This window comes from Gambusia affinis, linkage group LG18 (genome assembly GCF_019740435.1).
Source record: "Gambusia affinis linkage group LG18, SWU_Gaff_1.0, whole genome shotgun sequence".
NCBI classification, from domain to species: Eukaryota; Metazoa; Chordata; class Actinopteri; order Cyprinodontiformes; family Poeciliidae; genus Gambusia; species Gambusia affinis.
The window spans coordinates 5,950,632-5,969,341 of record NC_057885.1 but is presented as its reverse complement, the minus strand read 5'-3'; the positions used below and the strand labels follow the sequence as shown (position 1 = coordinate 5,969,341).

Genomic DNA, 18,710 nt, shown 5'->3' with positions numbered 1-18,710 from the left:
AACACTGATCTAGACGACTTCCCCTTTTTAAGTGAATTACTGTGTTTAATGACTGATTTATTGCAATGCAAAAATGACATTTCTGTTGTGGAGTGAACTTGATGCTCTGTGTCAGACAAGCAACATCATTTGAAATATTCAATTCAGACTTTATTAAGAATATGTACATCTCATCTTATTTTGGCCCCTTACAATCACAATCAGGAAAAAAAACCTTTAGTACAAAGATGTTCTGTTCAGCCAGGAATATTTGAATGTTAAAGTGCAAAATTTGATACGACCTAAAACTGCTCCTTTAAAATTCACGTATGAAGTGTGTATAGAAACATTTGACAATTCTTTATACAATATTTTTAAAGCCTTTAAAGCACTGGTTTTAAAGCCTTACTTTTTCTACCATCTATGTAAACTTATCACATTGCAATACTTCCCCTCGCTGCCACACACACACTTTAACTTGTAATGCATAAAACAGCACCACACACACACAGCTTGTTCAAACACCAGGCCAGAGGTTTTGTGTTTACTTTTCCTTGAGAAACCAAACATACTGACAAAGTGAACTGAAAGGAAGCAATTAAATGCCTTTTCTTCAAATGAATAAACATTCATTTCTTATCAGGGAAATATATTGGATTTAGTAAAATATTTATCAAAGCGATAGAAAATGGAGCAGTGGAGCCATGCAAAGGTTTGGTACATATTCTGTCATGGTACATTCATGTTTTTGATGTGAGCCAGGTTTTTATCTACAGTGAATCTCTGATATAAAGCACTTTGATGTAGCTTAGCGGTAGCATCACAGTTTATCATTGGGTTGTCAGTGCAGTTAGCTTCAAGTGGACCCAGTGGGAGGAAACGTTCAAACATCTGGTCGTACCACCGCTAATCGCTTCACTTAAACCCCTGGCTCTTCCTCATCGTCCTCCTCCTCTTCCTCTACATCCTCATCCTCATTGTCTTCGTCTTCATCTTCATCCTCCTCCTCTGCGTCCTCCTCCTCCTCCTCCCCTTCGTCATCCTCCCATAGGTTTATTTGGTCGTCGGCCAGGTCGTCGTGCACTTCTTCTTCCTCTTCGTCGCTCCTCATTTCCTCTTCGCTGCTGTCCTCCAGTTCGTCCTCATCATCATCGTCCTCATCCTCGGCCACCTCTTCCTCGTTGTCCTCGTGTTCCTCCTCCTCCTCGTGGTCAGAAAGACTACCTGAGGGCCGGTCGGGTTCAGAGCAATGTGATTTTCTACACGTTTGGAATGTATTGAACGTCTGAAAAGTAAAATAAAAACTCACATAAGGAGTTGATGGCAGCGACGATGTGACAAGGTAGATCGTCAAGAAATTTGGTCATTTCCTCCTCCATCCTTATTCCGAGGATCTCCGTCTCCATTTCGACGTACTCGGGGTAGAACATATTTTTCCTTAGCTGTTTACGGCACCTATCATAAAGAAAATAGTTACAGTAAGGAGAAATTTCAATTATTTACAGGTGTGAGGTAAAGCCTGTTTAAAGGTGATTTATAGATCCTGTGTGACGTGGTGGCACCAATACCTATAAACAATTCAAGTCCAACATACACGCCATCATTATCCTGATTAACTTAAGTTCTGTCAGGTTCATAAAGTATTCCTGTTTTATAGAGGACGTCCGGGAGACTGTGATTCAACTCCAAGTCTTGTTTTTGCCATTTAACCGCAACACAAGTCTGAATCTTTGAGTGTTTTCACACCAGACTCTGTTTGACTGAGGACCAAAGTTATAACATCTGTTACATTTTCAGCTGGTGTGGTTCTCTTTCACACTGCACCGTCAAACGAACTAAACTAACTGAAAATCTTTTTCCCCTTCTCGCCTGTGGTGGCGCTGCTCCAAGAATCACTGAAGGAAACAACACAAAAACGTCTGAATAAGACACTGAATATACTCCACATGTACAGTGTATTTAAAGATTGAAGAGTTACAATTCTACTGCCTTGGAATTTTGACACGTCCAAAAAATATCCTTGGCAGCCAATAATAGCTGGAGTTGAAACTGTAAAAGCTGCATCAGATCTGCAGGAAGAGCTGCAGGAGCATAATTACACTATTGAGACTCAAGACAGTTACACACTTATGAAATGGAGATATTAAGTTTTACTGTTTTAATTCAAGATTACAACGTTTAACTTGAAATACTGGTCTTTTTATTAGTCTTTAATTGTCTTGTAGAGACCCAAGTTTTATCTGGAAGATGTTTTAGAAATAAAACATTTTCACTGACATCAATAAGTCTACACATTAACTAGTCAACTGCACAAAATGTGTTAAATCAGGCTGTGAAAGGAATAAAGACATTTTCTGGAGTGATAGACAAAGTGCATCATATTGAATTTATGAAGACTATAGCTACAAGATAGATAGTTCCTTGTATTTAATCAAAAATCAAATTAAAGATCCACAAATAAATAATAAAGATGAAATTGGTACTTACTGTTTTCCTGTGGTTTTATATGCCTGAAATCAAGACAAAACATTCAGAAACACAGAACATGAACAAAGTTAGACACAAGTTATGGATATCAACACAGAAAATTTATTCAAATTGGTCTCACCTTTTCATTATAGTTTCTTTTTTTAATTCAACTAAAGATCACTTTTTTCCTCAAAGCCAACTGTTGTAACATTAGTAGGTTCAAATTTAAAATCATTACCAGCAGGTATTGCGTTGGAACAACCTAGCGCACCAAGCGCCATTAGCAGCGATGTCTTTTGTGAGAAGTGCTTACCTCCACAAAGTGGAAGGGGTCGCTCTCCTGCACGAGGCTTTCGATGCTGCAGCGCACCTCGTCGAGGCGCGCCTGGTCCTGACAGATCCTGGAGATGTTCTTCTGAATGGCCGAGCCGTTGACCTCACACTGGGTGCGAGTGAATTCTCTCAGCGTGAGGATGAAGCGCTGCACTCTGGTCTTCATCTCGTCCTCCAGGAGCGTCAGGCACTGCTCTGCGTCCTCCCTGAACTTCTGGATGAGACACCAGACAGGAAGGACAGAGGTACAAACTCAGTTTCACAGGAAAAAAACGCACAAAATACTGTCATTAATGGCGTCACTCTGATATTACAGAACACAAAATTTCATGATAAATGTTACTACGTGTGGTTTTATGATCCAAAGCACTCTGTACTACCTTCTTGCTGAAATGTGCTATGGAAATAAACTGGATTGATTAATTGATGTAGGTTAATGGTTTGGCCTGGAGAATTTCTTTATATCAGGAAACCATTTTCTAAAGGTACATTTAAAACAGTTATTGATTCTAAATGAACCAATTTCCCAATTTTATCTATATATTACAACAAATTGAGTGAGGCAGTGAAGTAAAAAAACTTGCTTTTATTTTGATGTTTTCAGATGGAAGATTTTTTTTGTAATGTTTCAGGTAGTTTAACACAGAAAATGTCAAATGCAAGGCGACTTGATTTTGTTTCCCCAAGTGATCTAAAGTCATATATCAGAGAACATGATCCCAAACCAGGGGTGTCATGAAGGCAGCAGTAGACAGATGAGTTAAATCCAGCTGCACAGGTTGGATTGTTGCGTTTTACCTTATTTTGTCTCTCCTTCTCTTTCTGCTCCTGCAGCTTCCTCTCTGCCAGGCTGTTCTTCCTCTCCAGCCTGTACAGCTGTTTGTCCATCACGCTCTAGAAGACAGCAACATGGAGGGGTTCAATTCAAGTTATATTGCAGAAATTAATGACATGTTGTACAAGGAGCGAGATGACAATACCTACATAAAGGAAAAAAAAAAAAAACAATTAGAATTTAATTTGGTCTCTGGAGCTCCTAAAACATCCATGTGATGTATAAGAACATGGTGTCCATAACAAAACTATATCCTGAAATAAAAGTACATGTATTCAATGTTTGGAACAAGAACACGTCTGCAGGTTTTTGGTGGTTTGTTACGCTTCATTTTTAGGTGAATTTGTGACATTTCTGCTTCTCGTTGTCTCCACAGCAGCAGACTGGAAGCATCTCCTCTCTATGTGGCATTGTTAATAGGAAACAAAGAACAGGAAGTGCCTTTAACACCCAGAGAAGCCGGACAAAGTCACATGACTGTCCTTTCATTCCCGAACTCTTCTTATTATTCATTCATGTGGGTTCTATACATTTGCCTTGGTTGAAGTAAATCTGAAAGAAAATTGATTCTTACTGCTTATAAACAGATTTCTAGTTTGTCGTAGCTCTTCTTTGTGTTTTTATTTTTATTTCAAAATATCACACATTTTCCACACTCAGCCTTAACGTTTTCTCTGGAGATTGTGCAACATCCAGCACATTTGACTTCAAAATTTTTACCTAAAACTGTTTAGTAATTGAATCTTATAATTTGAGGCTCCACTAATCAGAAACCAACTAAGTACAGAAACTGGCTTTCAGTTTTCAGAGAACTATTTCACTCTACTCATCATGATAATGGTTCGTCTTCTACACTTGGATTCCTTAAAGCATTGTTATTGTTGTCTTTTCAAAATCAGACAGAATAAGAACCAAAAGTTAAATTATGACTGAATTTAATGTGAAACTTTCCTTCCTTGAAATATTTGAATAAGCCTGCAAGACAAAAACTGAAATGTGGTGAAGTAAATTACTCAAACTGAGGAGTTAAATGACAAATTAAACATAAAGTCTGTAATATAAGTAGAAATTAATGTAAAAAAAAAAAAAAATAAGGGGGTGGGGGGGAAACGCATAAAAACAAACTAGCTACTTTCCTAGAAAATATAAACCTTTACTTTAATGTAATCAAATGTTAAAATATGACCACGTGTGAAACACATTGTGTTAGAAGTTTTTCATATTTTCTACATGTCAGAAAACTCCAGCTGAAAGAGTGAGAGGAGGAAGTGTGTAGCACTAAATAAAACTGATCAGACATGTTTCCTCATTTTTGGGAGGCTTAGAAACAACGACTCAGCACTGCTGGTCACATGGGTAAACCAGCCGATCGGTTTCAGTGGTTAGAGCTGACATAAGTGGTCAATTATTTGATAAATATGTTTAACGGTTTATAAATCTTAAAGCAGTCAGTAGATTTTAATTCAGACTTCATGCTGTTTCCAATATAACAGTAATAATAACAGAGTGATTGTGATGGACTTGAAGTCAGTAGAAGCAGCAGATGGGATAAAACTCCTAGAACGGCGGTTTTCAAAGTGTGAGGCGCGCCTCCCCTGGGGGGCGCCAGAGCACTTTAGGGGAGGCGCGGTGCGAGGGAAAAAAATAAACCGGAAAAGCTATCTGCTTGCTATCTACTGATGTGAGAGAAACGTCTTTTACGCACACGATCAACTCTGTGGATTTAGGAAAAAGTTGGTACTGTGGGGTGGAGCGGGGATCAGTGGAAATATTTCCCACCTTAGAGGATCTTTTGGCCAGTGATGTCAGTAACGTTACTGACGTCGGACCACTTTTTTCTGTAACGAATAATATAACGCGTTGCTATTTCAAATACAATAGTCAGATTACAGTTACTTATCAAAATCATTTTTGCGTTACTGTGCGTTACTATCTTCTTTTGTTATTTAATCGTATTTCCTCTACTCGTCTTGTCGAGTGACCGACGTCTCTATGCGACAGAAATGTAAACAATGGAGGGAGATGCGCATTTTGTTGGTGGAAAAACTGGAACTATTTTCAGTTTCTGTCGCCAAGTCCGATTATTATAAGCGGCTTTGGGCTTCATCTTTTAAAAGTCGCTTGCAAATTTAATGAGTGGCGGGTTGCGCCTTTTTGGGCTCGTTTTTGAACGTGAAGTTGCTCATTTGGGGTTGGAAATAAGCAGAGACTCAATAAATCCCAGAATTTGTCCATCATTAAGGTAGTTTTACTCAGTCTCTCCCTGTTCATCATTTCCTGGATGATCCGTCCCGCTGAGTCTTTGTTAATGTCAAGTTAATGTATTACCTCTGAATGACGTCGAGCTTCGCGTTGCGCTCCATAAAACTGCAAACATCGAGACCAATATGAACAGCGCAATAAACGTGAAAACAGCCACGAATAAACGTGTCCGTAGTTGGCAATAGTTATAATGGCAAGTGCTGACTAGCACCGTTATAATTATTAATATTACGATAAGTGTCGCAGCCATCTGAGCTGTGGAGCTGCAGGAGGAGCTCTGTGCGCTGCGACATCAAACTCAGGGGCGTAACGCAGAATCTGGAGGCTGGGGGGTGGGGGGGCTTTAAAATCCTTCTTAGAGTTTTCCAGACAACAGTGGACCACACAAATTACTCATGTTTTTTATTTTTGTACAATCTCCTCTTCAGTTCAACCTTATCAGTGGAGACACATTGTTGATGTTACCATTATAAAATAACTTACAATTAAGTATTGGCAAAGATCAATGTGATTTTCACAGGAGGCAGAGCGTTGTTGTTAGCAGCTGCTGAAAGTAACTAAAAGTTACTTAATCCTGCAGTTAGTTACTTTCCTGCAGTTAGTTACTACTTGACTTGGAAAGTAACTTAGTTACTTTCCAAGTCAAGTAGTCAGTAATCTAACTAAGTTACTTTTTCAAGGAGTAATCAGTAGTCCGATTAAAGTTACTTTTTCAAAGTAACTATGCCAACACTGGTTTTGGCCAGAGCGGGGCTGAAGGTGGAGTTTTTAGAACTCCACCCCCCTCCGCCCCCCTTCACGGGGGGAGGGGGGGGGGCGCAGCAGGCATTAAGCTCCTTGAAGGGGGGCTCACCCTTTCATACTTTGAAAACCCCTGTCCTAGAAGGTTCTGTTGGTACCTTCAGATCCTTCATGGTGTTCTTCAGGGTCTTGATGGTGTGTCCCGAGTGTCCTCCCTCTATGGTGCAGGCGTTGCAAACACACATCTTGTCATCCATGCAATAATATCTGGAGAATAACAAGAAATAAAATATTTATAAAAAATAAAAAAAACATTCAGTTCAGATCAAATCTGAAAATCTGATTATTGTGGGGGGAGAAGCAACAATTCTATGTGACATTTCTTCCTCTCTCTACAAGATGGGCAGGTTGGGGTTGTCTGCATAGTTATTAAAAAAATATTTTCTTCTACTGAAAAATGTAGACACAGAAATTAGAAGAGAAATCTTCGAACACCACGTTTCAATGTCACAATATCAGACTACAGTTTCCAAACTATTTTTAATTTCACAAAAGCAACCAAATGTGGCAAAAACTTTTGAAATCCATTTCAATCACGACCGCCAACAAAACGTGCTGCAATCATAGATAAAACATTAAGAATCGGAACATGTGACTGTATTATTCTGATGCTTATGTGAAACTATGCCATTATTGAACCATTAGTAACTTTGTTCAGACTGGAAAACATGGAATCCTTCTGATTCCGTTTTTTTATGGTCATAAAAATAAACGTAACTTGGAAAAACTGAACTTGTTTCTTGTCATTTCATTTTAAAAAAAAATGGACCAAACTGATCAGATCAGTAGTGTTTTAGAAAATAAACTCCAACCACTGCAATAGAAATGTTTGCTGTGATTATAAAAGGGAGAATTTGCAGCAGGTTGTCTGTTTATTTGTCAGAAGACCTGTGGGTTTAGGTGCGACAGTAACACTAAACAACTTCATTCTGGTCACCGCCTGGCACTCCGAGAAATCGCTTTCTCAAACAACAACATGGCACCAACTGTGACATTACAGATGATCCATTTCCTAACAGAAAACTCAACTGTAAAAATGAAAACATCAGCGAATGCTTCACAAACACGTTGAACTCAATCCTCATCTGGTTGAACCCACTTCATATTGAATTATTCATTGAACTGAAGATCATGTCCAATATCATCATTTATCCACTGCCGCCCAATTAAATATTGAAAACCTGAAACATATAAGTAGTTTCCCATGGTTACATAAGACGTAACCATGGGAAACGGCTCATATTTTGGACGACATTCCTCCTAAGGAAAGTGTTAAAATTAGAGCTCAAAAATAAAATCTACAATTTTTTTCCTCATACTGATTTACCTTCTTATTTTACAAAAAATATGAAAAAAAAATTACAAAAAGAAAAGCAGGAATAATTTTTAAAAATGTAGATTATTTCAATCACCCCTTCTGTGAGATGTACAATAAGCTTTTTTTGTTTTATTAAGAAAATCAACAGAATAAAGACCAGAAGAATGTCTGTAAATTACGAGAAAACAGCTTGGATAATTATTTTTTTGTGTCGAGTTCTCATAAAATTACTCCTTTATTCTCATAATGTTAAGACTTTTATCTTGTATTATTTCAACTGTATTTCATTGTAACATTGACTATTGTAGGGGGGAAGCTGTATAACATGCTTGTCAAACAAGATGGTGATGTTGATGTCACTGAGTAGAATGATAATACTAGGAAATGATTTGTGGTAAAAAAAAGACTTTTTCTTCAAAAACAAATTATTCAAAACATCCAAAATTCAAGTCATGGATAAAATCCAGTGTTTTCCCCAAGTGTATTATAAGCCTGGCAAGCCATCAGGCTTTGCTTGCCCCACCCCCAGACTAAGGGTTGTTTGTTCATTGTCAATATCACATAAAAAAAACCTTACTTCAAAATAAAGATGGACTAAGCTAGGTTTATGGTTGACACATTGAACCATGGGGGGTCCACAGCAGTTCCTGCACCTTGCAGGCTGTCATTTCTAAATTATACCTGAAATTCATTTATTGCCCAGCTCTACTTCAAATACACTCTTTTCGTTTTATGATCAGAAGGGAATGAATTACAGTTTTTTTGCAGTTTCATTATAAAATTAAGAACTTAAAAAAAGAAGAGAGCATCGACTGTAACATCTGACTCCTACCTGTAGACTTCGTCGTGATCCAGGCACTTCCTCTTCCAGAAGTCCACCATTGGGTCTGCGAGAACATGCTCCCGAAACGCTGGTAGCTCCAGGTGCGGCTTCAGGTGCTCCTGGCACATGGACACCTCGCACTTCAGGCACGTCTTGACCGCCAGCGTTGACGGAGTGGAGTCCTGCGTGTCTTTCCCTTCCTGAGAAAGACAAGCACTAGTAGAGGACTTGTCCCCGTAGGAGCTGAATCCTGAGGCGCCGGCGGCCACTGAGGGACAGTAGTCGCACTGAACGGCAAAGATGGTCTTGGCTAGCTGTGCTGTGGAGAATGAAAGCGGTTCCTGGGACTTTAAAGCGGAGGCGGCTGCTGTCATGGCCCTCCGGCTGCGGAGGTAGTCGTCGGCGATGTTGGCTAGCTTGAAGTTTTTCTGGAAGTTGGTGCCGCTCTGGTGGTTTTCCCGGCACTCCGGACAGCGGACGCGGCCTCGCTCCGCCTGCCGCCTCAGCCGGTCGAGGCAGATCTTGCAGAAGTTGTGTCCGCAAGGGAGCAGGCGGGGGTCCCGGTATACTTCGAGGCACACCGGGCAGGTGAGCTCGTCCTGCAGGACGCTGCACTGCTCCGAGTGGGCGGAGGCCATGGCGCTTTTCAGGCAGCGGACCCCCGAGGAGAGACCTGCAGGTAGAGGACAGAGTCGGATGAGGGGAAGAGTTTTTATCTTAAAAGAATTTTTCTTTTAAGATTTCCCTGAAGATATTGTCAACTGCACCATCTCTCTGCTCTGCTCCTTTCAAAAGGAGCGGCAAAAGCAAGTAACTCTTTGAGGATAGTTGGATGAGACGAGTTACCCTTAAGTTTTTGTATGGAATAAACAAACTGAAAGTTTGAACTGAAAGTTATTTAACACCTGCCTCGTCTTGGTTTAGTGAGCAGAGATTCTGCCGATTTCTCAATGCCTTCCAAATCCTTTCATAGCAAGGAAAAACAATTCAACTACACGTAGTTTCCAAAAAGACCTGCTAATTCTACCGTAAATAAAGTGAGTACATTTTGGTCACGTGGGTTGGTGATTCAACGGTATTAAAACAACATTTAACTCTCCAGTCAGAGTCTGCAGCAGCCATTTTGCTTGATGCAAAGTCGGTGTTTCAGGATTTCCTGTTGATATTCCAAACAATCCCAGGATTTCTCTTATATTATTTATTTTTTCTTATTCCTGTTGATGACAGAGCGTTGGTTTCATCTTAAACTTTTGGGCCACTGAAGCAGTGTTTAATGTCCACCTGCACCAGAAAATCAGCCACATACTTTATTATTTTTAAGCGTTTGTCTACCACTTTGTGGACAACAATACATTTAAACCACCAGGAGAAAAACCATAAAATGACTGAGAGATCAACAGGGATTTAAAAATGTAATAAACTTTAAAGAAAAATAATGAGAATTTAGGTTAGTAATTTGTTTGCAATTAAACAAACGTAGTGGTTCAACCAAAGTGATGAAAAACAAGACCTTAAGATTTCCTTTGATTTAAAAACAAATCTGAGTTTTAACCTGAAGTTTTAGTTGTTCGTCCAATTAAAGCAAAACTAATTTTCACTTTCTTTAGGAAAAAAAAAAGAAAATGAAAAAACACATGATCAAATAAATCCTGTTTTTCATCGTTATTTTGCCGTCAGCTGAGACGGCTTTAGTGTAAACAGCCGCCACTATGCCTGAAGGCTATGACCTGGAGATAAGCTGAGACCTGCTGGTTGTTTTTCACTCTGGCTAAAAACTGATTGGTGTTCTCTGGTATATTTCTACATTAGTTGGTGATTCTCCACCTGACAACGCAGGCCATGGCTTTATTTAGTCGAAACCAACCCGTTAAACGTGTGAAATTTTAGTCGTAACGACCCTTTTAGAGTCAACCGATAATTAGCCAACTCTCTGCACCTGCTCCACTAATCTCCATTAGTGCCGCTGTTGAGACAGAGATAAGCTAAAGCAAAACAAGTCAAAAACAAACATTCCCGGCTTCATACCTCTACAATGTAGGTGGTTTATGCAGTCTGTCGTCCAAGCAAAGCTGAACTCCCGGTTTCCAGAGCGATAAATGTATCTTTCTCGGTAAGGCTAACGTCTGAAATCTGAAAGCCGCGGTTCACCTGTCGTGCTGTGGCTAACACGTTAACGCCAAAACTCGATTCTTTCCCCTTTCCGCTCACAGAAAGTCCCCAAACACTACGGTATTATCCCAGTAAAAGCTCCGGTCACTGAATGGTCGGCTTTCCCATCTGGAGTTTTCGGTATTTAACGGGAAAAGGCGAGTCCACGCGCACACCTGCACACGGACAAACGGACGGACATCGAACTGAAACTAAAGCAGAGAGCAGGGTGATGCGGGGAAAAGGACGCATTCAGTGTCCCTCGGAAATCTAAGCAACAAATCGTCAGTTGATTCGTTATTACATTTTTTTCAGAAATCTAAATGGTCGTTTATGGTAGGTCGTTAAAACTTTTTATAACTTTGTAATAATAATAAAAAACAAATGACTTCGTATGTTTTGTTTAACAAGTTCAGTGTTGAGTTTTTTTCAACTGTAATATTTGCGTGTCATATTTTTTTCCCCTTAACCAAGAGTTTTAACAGACTGATAATGGTAAGAAAACAGTAGAACATATAACTAAAGAAGTTTCTTTAAATTCAAAAGAACCTGTGTAGTTATATTTTACTTCGTTTGGATCAAATATCGTAATTTCCAACAGTCATAAAATGTGCATGGTACTCAAGGTACAAAAAAAAACTTTAATAATGTTTTATTTCTCAGTGGTGTCCTACGTTTGTCCTCAAGGGCCGGCATCCTGCATATTTTAACAAATCTGGATCAAATGGTGGCTCATTAGAAGGCCTAAGAACAACATTGACGTAAGGTTGTTGCTACCACCAGGGAGAGAACTAAATCATGCAGGACGCAGGTAACTATCTGTGCAACTCAGAACCTTCAAAGACTTTGGACACCACTAGTCTACAATCTAATTTGTACTTTAATGGAGTGGTTCAAAAGATTGGTCCAGGCAAGTAAAAATAAATGCACAGTTAAATAACACACCACACCAATATGTACATATGTTCTTGATATTCTGAGGCAATATTTCTGTAATAGAGTAAACAAACATCTGTTCTATGCAGAACTAATCAGCAGCGGTTTTACTGAGGCTCTGCGTGTCTTGAAATTTTGGTGATAAACCACAGTTAGGAGGGAGGATCCCTCTGGCATATTTTAGAAGTTACGGTAACCTTACTGACTTTTTAAGACCTCATAGACCACATTGTTGCAAAGTTTGTAGTGCTAATCAGCTTGCTAAAAGAATCAGCAACCATCCTTTGACTTTTCCTGTTTCAAAATGGCTCAGAATATCATTATCACATTTTACCTATTCAACTAAAAATATATTTTTCTTGAGATATTTGTCTTGTACTGTGTTTTCAACCTAGCAGCAGCATCTTTGACTGTCCGCCATTGAATAAGTGGACTGTTGCAAGAAAAAGGAAGGTGTCAAGTGTCCAGAGTGTTATTCTGCAAACTTGTTTGAGCTGGTTTTATCTCCCCCAAGTTGGCAGTTTCCATAGATTCTTAGGCAAATGTGTGTCGACAGCACTGCGTTACACTAAAATATCAAAAGTGTCAACAAGCTCAACGCAAATGAAGTCTGAGCACAGACACAGATAGTTTATTCCAATGAGTTCCCCTGACGAAGAAAAAAACAAAACAACAAAGCATTAAGTTCCTAGTGAATTTAAATGCTTGACGCTAGTTGCTGCCAACAAGGTTTTAGGGGAAATTACTCTACATAGGGAGAAGTTGGTCTTTTCATTGCTGAAACATCAGAATTTGGACAGAAATAAAATTTACAATAAAACCCTGTCTTTGCGATGGAAGTCTCTGGTGTTGGGCATTGCCAGGTAAAAAGTTAGTTGCACTAACCCTAAAGCTCGTATCATGAACATTAGTTCCACCAATGATAAAGTGCTATACCAACATGATATTTAACGGAAGATAAAGCGCTAAATTCAACCATGAGTCAATGACACATGTGTTACAGTCTGTCGCCCTCAACAGGGGCTGATTTGTTATTGCACAACTACCTGTTAGGTTGTGCTTCGGGAAGTGATTCTTTGGAACAGACCTTTCACATATCCTTTCAAATTTATATTTGACGAGTATTGCTAACTGTTGCTGGTTTGCCTAATTGGCCTTAGAAGTGTTTTGGTCAGAAAGTAGGCAATACGTCAGTAGAGTTTAAACCATTTACAGTACAGCACAGCATTCTGGGTACAGAATAAATGTTATTTGGTGCACCACATCACGGGTGGAGACCATGAAGAGAGGAAATGGAAAAGCTGCGTAAACAGTCTTCACTCACTTCAAAATAAAGCATGGATATGAACATCACACTGTTTGAAGAATTCTTAAACAGTCAATAACCAAAATGTCAGTGTATTTATTCAGAAACAATCTTTTATTTTATAGTTTGTTTGTTTAGCCAATATGATTTAGTTTGCTAATTGTGCACTAGGTTTTTAACACTTCTCCCAAATAATTAGATACATACACAAAAAGAAAAATCATTCTTTTCAGAGTTAGGCACTTAAAAAAAACCTTTACTTGAGCAGCACCTATGCTAGAAAACTAGGTAATGGGAAAATAGTCCCAGACAGGAATAATAGTACTCCTTTCTTGAAGTTAGAAATATACATAATAATCACAGTTTCTTCTAGTCCCTCCAAATTTCTGTAGGGTACATTGGACAAGCAGAATTTTCAACCATTTACCACACAATGTCATACTTTAGTTTAGATTTCTCTGGCTTTTCATTATTAATTATTACTACTCTGGTGATAATGTGAGTATATTATGTTCCTTGAGGAGACAGCCTGGGGGAAGGAGATGAAGTTTCTATGGCTACTGCATAGAAACTCGGTGGCCACACTACAGAAACAAGAAAGTCTTCCAGAAAAAACAGTCGGGGGGGAATGTAGGAAAATCTGCAGCATGCATTGAAGTTCTGAGATCTGTCACACACAGAGAGATAAAATATGGGAGGTGGTCAGATATGAACATTGAACATATTGGTGATTTTTCTCCTTCTATCCTCCATCCAGCAGCTGGTAGGTGCTGCGTGTGACGCCTCCTCTCTGCAGAAACTTATGATTACTTAAGATTAATCATTAAATATAATTTGCTTAGGCTTCATGTCATAAACTAAATAACTGGAAACCTGAACAAAGGCCCCTGTGGAAACATTTACATGTTCGTCTAACAGCGTTGCATGTCTGTATTCAGACACACCGAACACGTCAGAAATGTTTGCTTTTTTTGTTTTGTTTGCAACACAAGCAGAGTTTTCCCCCGGCTCTCTAGAGAGCAGCTTGACGATGTGGAAGATCTTGCTGGTCTTCTTTCTCTCAGGTAGGTGAATGAATTTTTTGTGTACTTTAAATTGCTTTAATGCTGTGAAAAAGTCACATTGGTGGAATAAGACCTTGAGAGATTATGAGGAAAGTTTGTGTTTTATTCCTAACAGAGAGGTTCATCCTCTCCACATGCGACCAGCGTCAGTATCACTTTGTCAGTGGATCTTTCACCTGGAGCGAAGCTCAGGCCTACTGCAGACAGAAACACACAGACCTGGCCACCATCCAGAGTCCCACAGAAATGAATCAAGTTTTGGATACGTTGTCATCTGCTGGTCACACATCGGAGGTCTGGATCGGTTTGTACAGTGAGATCGACTGGAGGTGGTCTGATGGTTTCACTGGGAACGGGGCTGAATACAGAGACTGGGAAACCTCTGACCATGAACCAGATTTTTATTATGCCTATCAGTTCTGTGTGACAATTGCTGAAAATGGAAAATGTTGGGATGATTCCTGCAGCATCTCATACCCATTTATCTGCTACAACGGTAATGAGATACAACTACTGCTACATTTGAGGATTAACAAAGACTTCATCATAAAACGTACAAATGCTGCTCGTTTTCATTCTCTACTGCAGGCACACAGGAGAATCCTGAATATGTTCTGGTCAATGAACCCAGATCCTGGTCCGATGCTCAGACGTACTGCAGGCAGAACTTCAGAGACCTGGCTACCATCAGGAACGACACGGAAAACCAGAGAGCTCGGAGTTTGGTGCCTAGTGGGGCCACAGCATGGACTGGTCTGTTTAGAGATCCAAACTTTCACTGGTCTGATGGGAGCAGATTTGTCTACAGCAACTGGGCACCAGTTTTCAACATGATAGGCTCCAACAGAGTCATTTGTGGTGTAACATGGAGTTCAGGGAAATGGAGGTTTTGTTCATGTGAATCAAAAAGTTCATTTGTTTGCCACAGCCTCACAGGCGAGTGTTCAAATGCTGTTCCCTTATTGATGTGCATGTAGGACAACATGAGCTGCAGTTTTAAGTGTAGCTTTATTTTTCTTTCTCTCTTATCTTGTTTAAATGAAACGGCTTGTGAAGCTGAGAGTGAAGACTGAGGACTCTGTCAATCTGAATGATCCGCTTCTGAGGGCAAACATCCTGAAAAAGGTAAAGTTCTAAAATAAAACATTAAAAAAGACAATCCTTTTGAACACTAATCAATCTATTCAACCATCCCCCAAACCCATACTACCCCCACCAGCTGCAGGACAGACTGAATGAGAATGGAACGAGTGGAACAACCGTGAAATGGAGAGAGCAGCCTGATGGAGACGTCTTTAAGAAGAAGACCGAACTCTGAGTTACTAATCTCAATTTGGAATGGCTGATATAAATCTGGTTGTACCTCTGGTCACTGGCAGTTCAATTGTAATCATATAATCTGAAACAACAATCTGTATTTTTTTTTCTGTAATAATTTTGTAATAGTGAAAGATTAACTTTAGAATTCTGTTCAGCTTTTACTGGAGATAATTTTTAAAAATTTTGGATCACAGTCTTGACTTGAATCTGATGTAGAATTTATAGAAGTAGGTAAAGATTGACGGGTGGAGGCAAGAAACTCGTCAAAGATAAATGATTACAATCAAAGGTTTGCTTTGCTGCTTCGAACTAATCTGAGCTTCGTTTTATCCGATCCAGTGGATTGGTCAAAACGTGACTGACTTCTGTCAAACTTTTATTCTACTTGTGAATATTATTAAACTTATTTAGTCACAAAACTGCTTTTATTGTAATACGCAAACATTTACATGCTTTGAGTGTCAACAGATTTGTGATGCATTCTGGCAAATTATTATCAAACTGCAAAATTTAGTTTTGGGGAACATTAAATGAGGGAGGGGGGCAAAAATATAAACTCAAGGGATGTTTCTTCATGGATGAATATGGTGATGGAGGTTCAAAGATATCCTTAAATTGACAAAAAAAAAAAAAACAAACAAAAAAAAAAAACCTTATTTCTACAAACATGCTGCAGGACATAAAAATCAGATTCAGGCATGAAGCTATGGATGGACATTCTGTTATTATGAACAGTGGTGGTATGGGATAAAACTACTTTTAAATTTGTATGAACAGAAAAAAATTTCTAAGATTTGTCTGTACAAAGCAGGAAAGTAAAAGTCAAGAACAGGATCAGCTCTTTGGGCTATGTTGGTATGAACAGGGATTCTCGGCGCACAGGTTGGTGTCCTCGAACAGACCCACCAGGTAGGCCTCGCTGGCCTCCTGCAGAGCCATGACGGCGGAGCTCTGGAAGCGCAGGTCGGTCTTGAAGTCCTGAGCGATCTCTCGGACCAGACGCTGGAAGGGCAGCTTGCGGATCAGCAGCTCCGTCGACTTCTGGTAGCGACGGATCTCTCTCAGAGCCACGGTACCGGGCCTGTAGCGGTGAGGCTTCTTCACGCCGCCGGTAGCCGGAGCGCTCTTCCTGGCTGCCTTGGTGGCCAGCTGCTTCCTAGGAGCTTTGCCTCCGGTGGATTTACGGGCGGTCTGCTTGGTTCTGGCCATGCTTCTGCTTCTCTGATCTGGATCAGGAGAAAAATGATACAAACCGCCGAGACTCCGCCGCTCTTAAACTGAGGCTCTGGGCGTCACCCTGTGATGCTGCAGCTCCGTTCCGGATCCTGGTTGGTTAGCGGCTCCTCCTGGAGCTCAGCGCCGCCCAGAGGCGTCGCCTCCCGGCTTAATGTCCGCTGCTCATTGGAGGAAGCTGCTTTTCAAAAGTCCGCCTCTCCGTCCCGCTCTGCTCGGAGCCTTCTGGTTGGTTGCCAGCATCGTCCCGCTCCTCTCCGCGGACATATAAAGCAGCTTTCAGCGACTCCTTGTTACATTTTCTCGAGTCTCGTCTCCAGAAACAAACAACAAGAAGATGAGTGGCCGCGGAAAGACCGGAGGAAAAGCCCGAGCTAAGGCCAAGACCCGCTCCTCTAGAGCCGGACTCCAGTTCCCGGTGGGCCGTGTCCACAGGCTGCTGCGCAAAGGCAACTATGCTGAGCGGGTCGGTGCCGGAGCCCCCTCTGGCCGCTGTGCTCGAGTATCTGACCGCTGAGATCCTGGAGCTGGCTGGGAACGCGGCCCGCGACAACAAGAAGACCCGCATCATCCCCCGTCACCTGCAGCTGGCCGTCCGCAACGACGAGGAGCTCAACAAGCTGCTGGGTGGAGTCACCATCGCTCAGGGTGGAGTGCTGCCCAACATCCAGGCGGTGCTGCTGCCCAAGAAGACCGAGAAGGCCGCCAAGGCTAAATAAACCTCAATCATCTGATGCTGCTGCTCAGCAACAAACACACAACGGCTCTTTTAAGAGCCACACACTCCTTCATCATGAGAGCTTTGCTTCCAACCAAAAACACAAATAACTGTTCATATTCTAAACTATTTTTAGGTTTTATTGTTGCTCATCTTAGACCTGAAATCAGAGACACTTTTTATGTCCTTTAAAAGCTGTGGATCACCAGAAGATTTAATCTGCCCAACAAAACTTGACCTCTAGTTGAACATCAGCAGAACTGCTCTTCACTTTTACTGTTGCACTCTAATATAACATTTATTGCACATTATCCTAATTTAAACTTTCAGTGGTTTGCAAAATGTCCTTCATATTAAATTAAATCTCATAACTTCTAAGCATTTGATTTGATTAGGATTTTATTTTATTGACCACACAAATTAGTAAATTTTTTTTTTTTTTTTTTTGCCTTTTTTTTTTTTTTTTTTTTTTTTTTGCCATTTTTTCTCCCAAACATCTCAAACTCATTCACTTTAGAGAATGTCTGCAAATATATTTCTTTAAACTTTTGCCACAGATTGTTTGGATTCAGATCTGGGCTTTGACTAGGCCATTCAAACATATTTAGTGATTGTAATATACAGGGCTGAATGTCTGGAAGTTTAACTCCGTGTCCCTGGCTGCCATTACAGCATTGAAGACAAAAAACACAAACAAATCAGAGAAAAAGTTCTAGAGAACTAAAGGTCAGTGGGTTTAATGAGCTGAACGTCTTCCATGTGTCTCTTTTATTTCTTTTTCTTCTAAATTCATCCTGAAATAAACCAAAGGACAACATGAACAAGAGCAACATAGAATGAACAGTCAATGAGGTTGATTAGAGATTTATCTTGTCACATGTGATTTATTTCATATGCATAAACTATAATGTTTTATTCAAGTGAATCTGGAAAAATCCACCCTGAATGGATGTGATCCTAAAAGCAAAGGAACTTTTTGAAAGGGTTTTTGGCAACAGGAGCCTCATTGGCATTTGATTAAATCCTAGCAAAGAAATAGCTATAAACAAAAAAAGTTAAAAAAAAGACAAATGATTTAATAATTAGTGTAGAATCTGTCTCATGTTTCCTTTAACATGATCTGAAGATCATTGAGAAAAATAAAATAGTTCCTGGCAGAAGAATC

The 18,710-nt window shown here is 40.1% G+C and overlaps 3 protein-coding genes and 1 pseudogene across 3 annotated transcripts; 2 read left to right on the top strand and 2 right to left on the bottom strand.

Annotated features, from left to right (window-relative positions):
- Nucleotides 1-128: 128 nt before the first annotated feature.
- Nucleotides 129-11,244, bottom strand: zgc:92594 (uncharacterized protein LOC436996 homolog). Its single transcript, XM_044098341.1, has 8 exons — nucleotides 10,846-11,244; nucleotides 8,830-9,493; nucleotides 6,778-6,886; nucleotides 3,580-3,675; nucleotides 2,762-2,995; nucleotides 2,467-2,489; nucleotides 1,289-1,434; nucleotides 129-1,203 (listed from the first exon to the last, which is right to left on the bottom strand). Exons 2-8 carry the CDS (start codon nucleotides 9,456-9,458, stop codon nucleotides 899-901), a joined length of 1,542 nt encoding a protein of 513 aa, XP_043954276.1. The 5' UTR covers nucleotides 9,459-9,493; nucleotides 10,846-11,244; the 3' UTR covers nucleotides 129-898.
- Nucleotides 11,245-14,226: 2,982 nt separating this feature from the next.
- Nucleotides 14,227-15,276, top strand: LOC122820756 (macrophage mannose receptor 1-like). Its single transcript, XM_044098339.1, has 3 exons — nucleotides 14,227-14,274; nucleotides 14,390-14,770; nucleotides 14,863-15,276. The coding sequence occupies exons 1-3, from the start codon at nucleotides 14,241-14,243 to the stop codon at nucleotides 15,249-15,251; spliced, it is 804 nt and encodes a 267-aa protein (XP_043954274.1). The 5' UTR covers nucleotides 14,227-14,240; the 3' UTR covers nucleotides 15,252-15,276.
- A 1,152-nt stretch (nucleotides 15,277-16,428) lies between these two features.
- Nucleotides 16,429-16,805, bottom strand: LOC122820649 (histone H3-like). Its single transcript, XM_044098221.1, has one exon. The coding sequence runs from the start codon at nucleotides 16,801-16,803 to the stop codon at nucleotides 16,429-16,431; it is 375 nt and encodes a 124-aa protein (XP_043954156.1). The 5' UTR covers nucleotides 16,804-16,805.
- Nucleotides 16,806-17,153: 348 nt separating this feature from the next.
- On the top strand, nucleotides 17,154-17,632 carry LOC122820748 (annotated as a pseudogene).
- The last annotated feature ends 1,078 nt before the right edge of the window (nucleotides 17,633-18,710 follow it).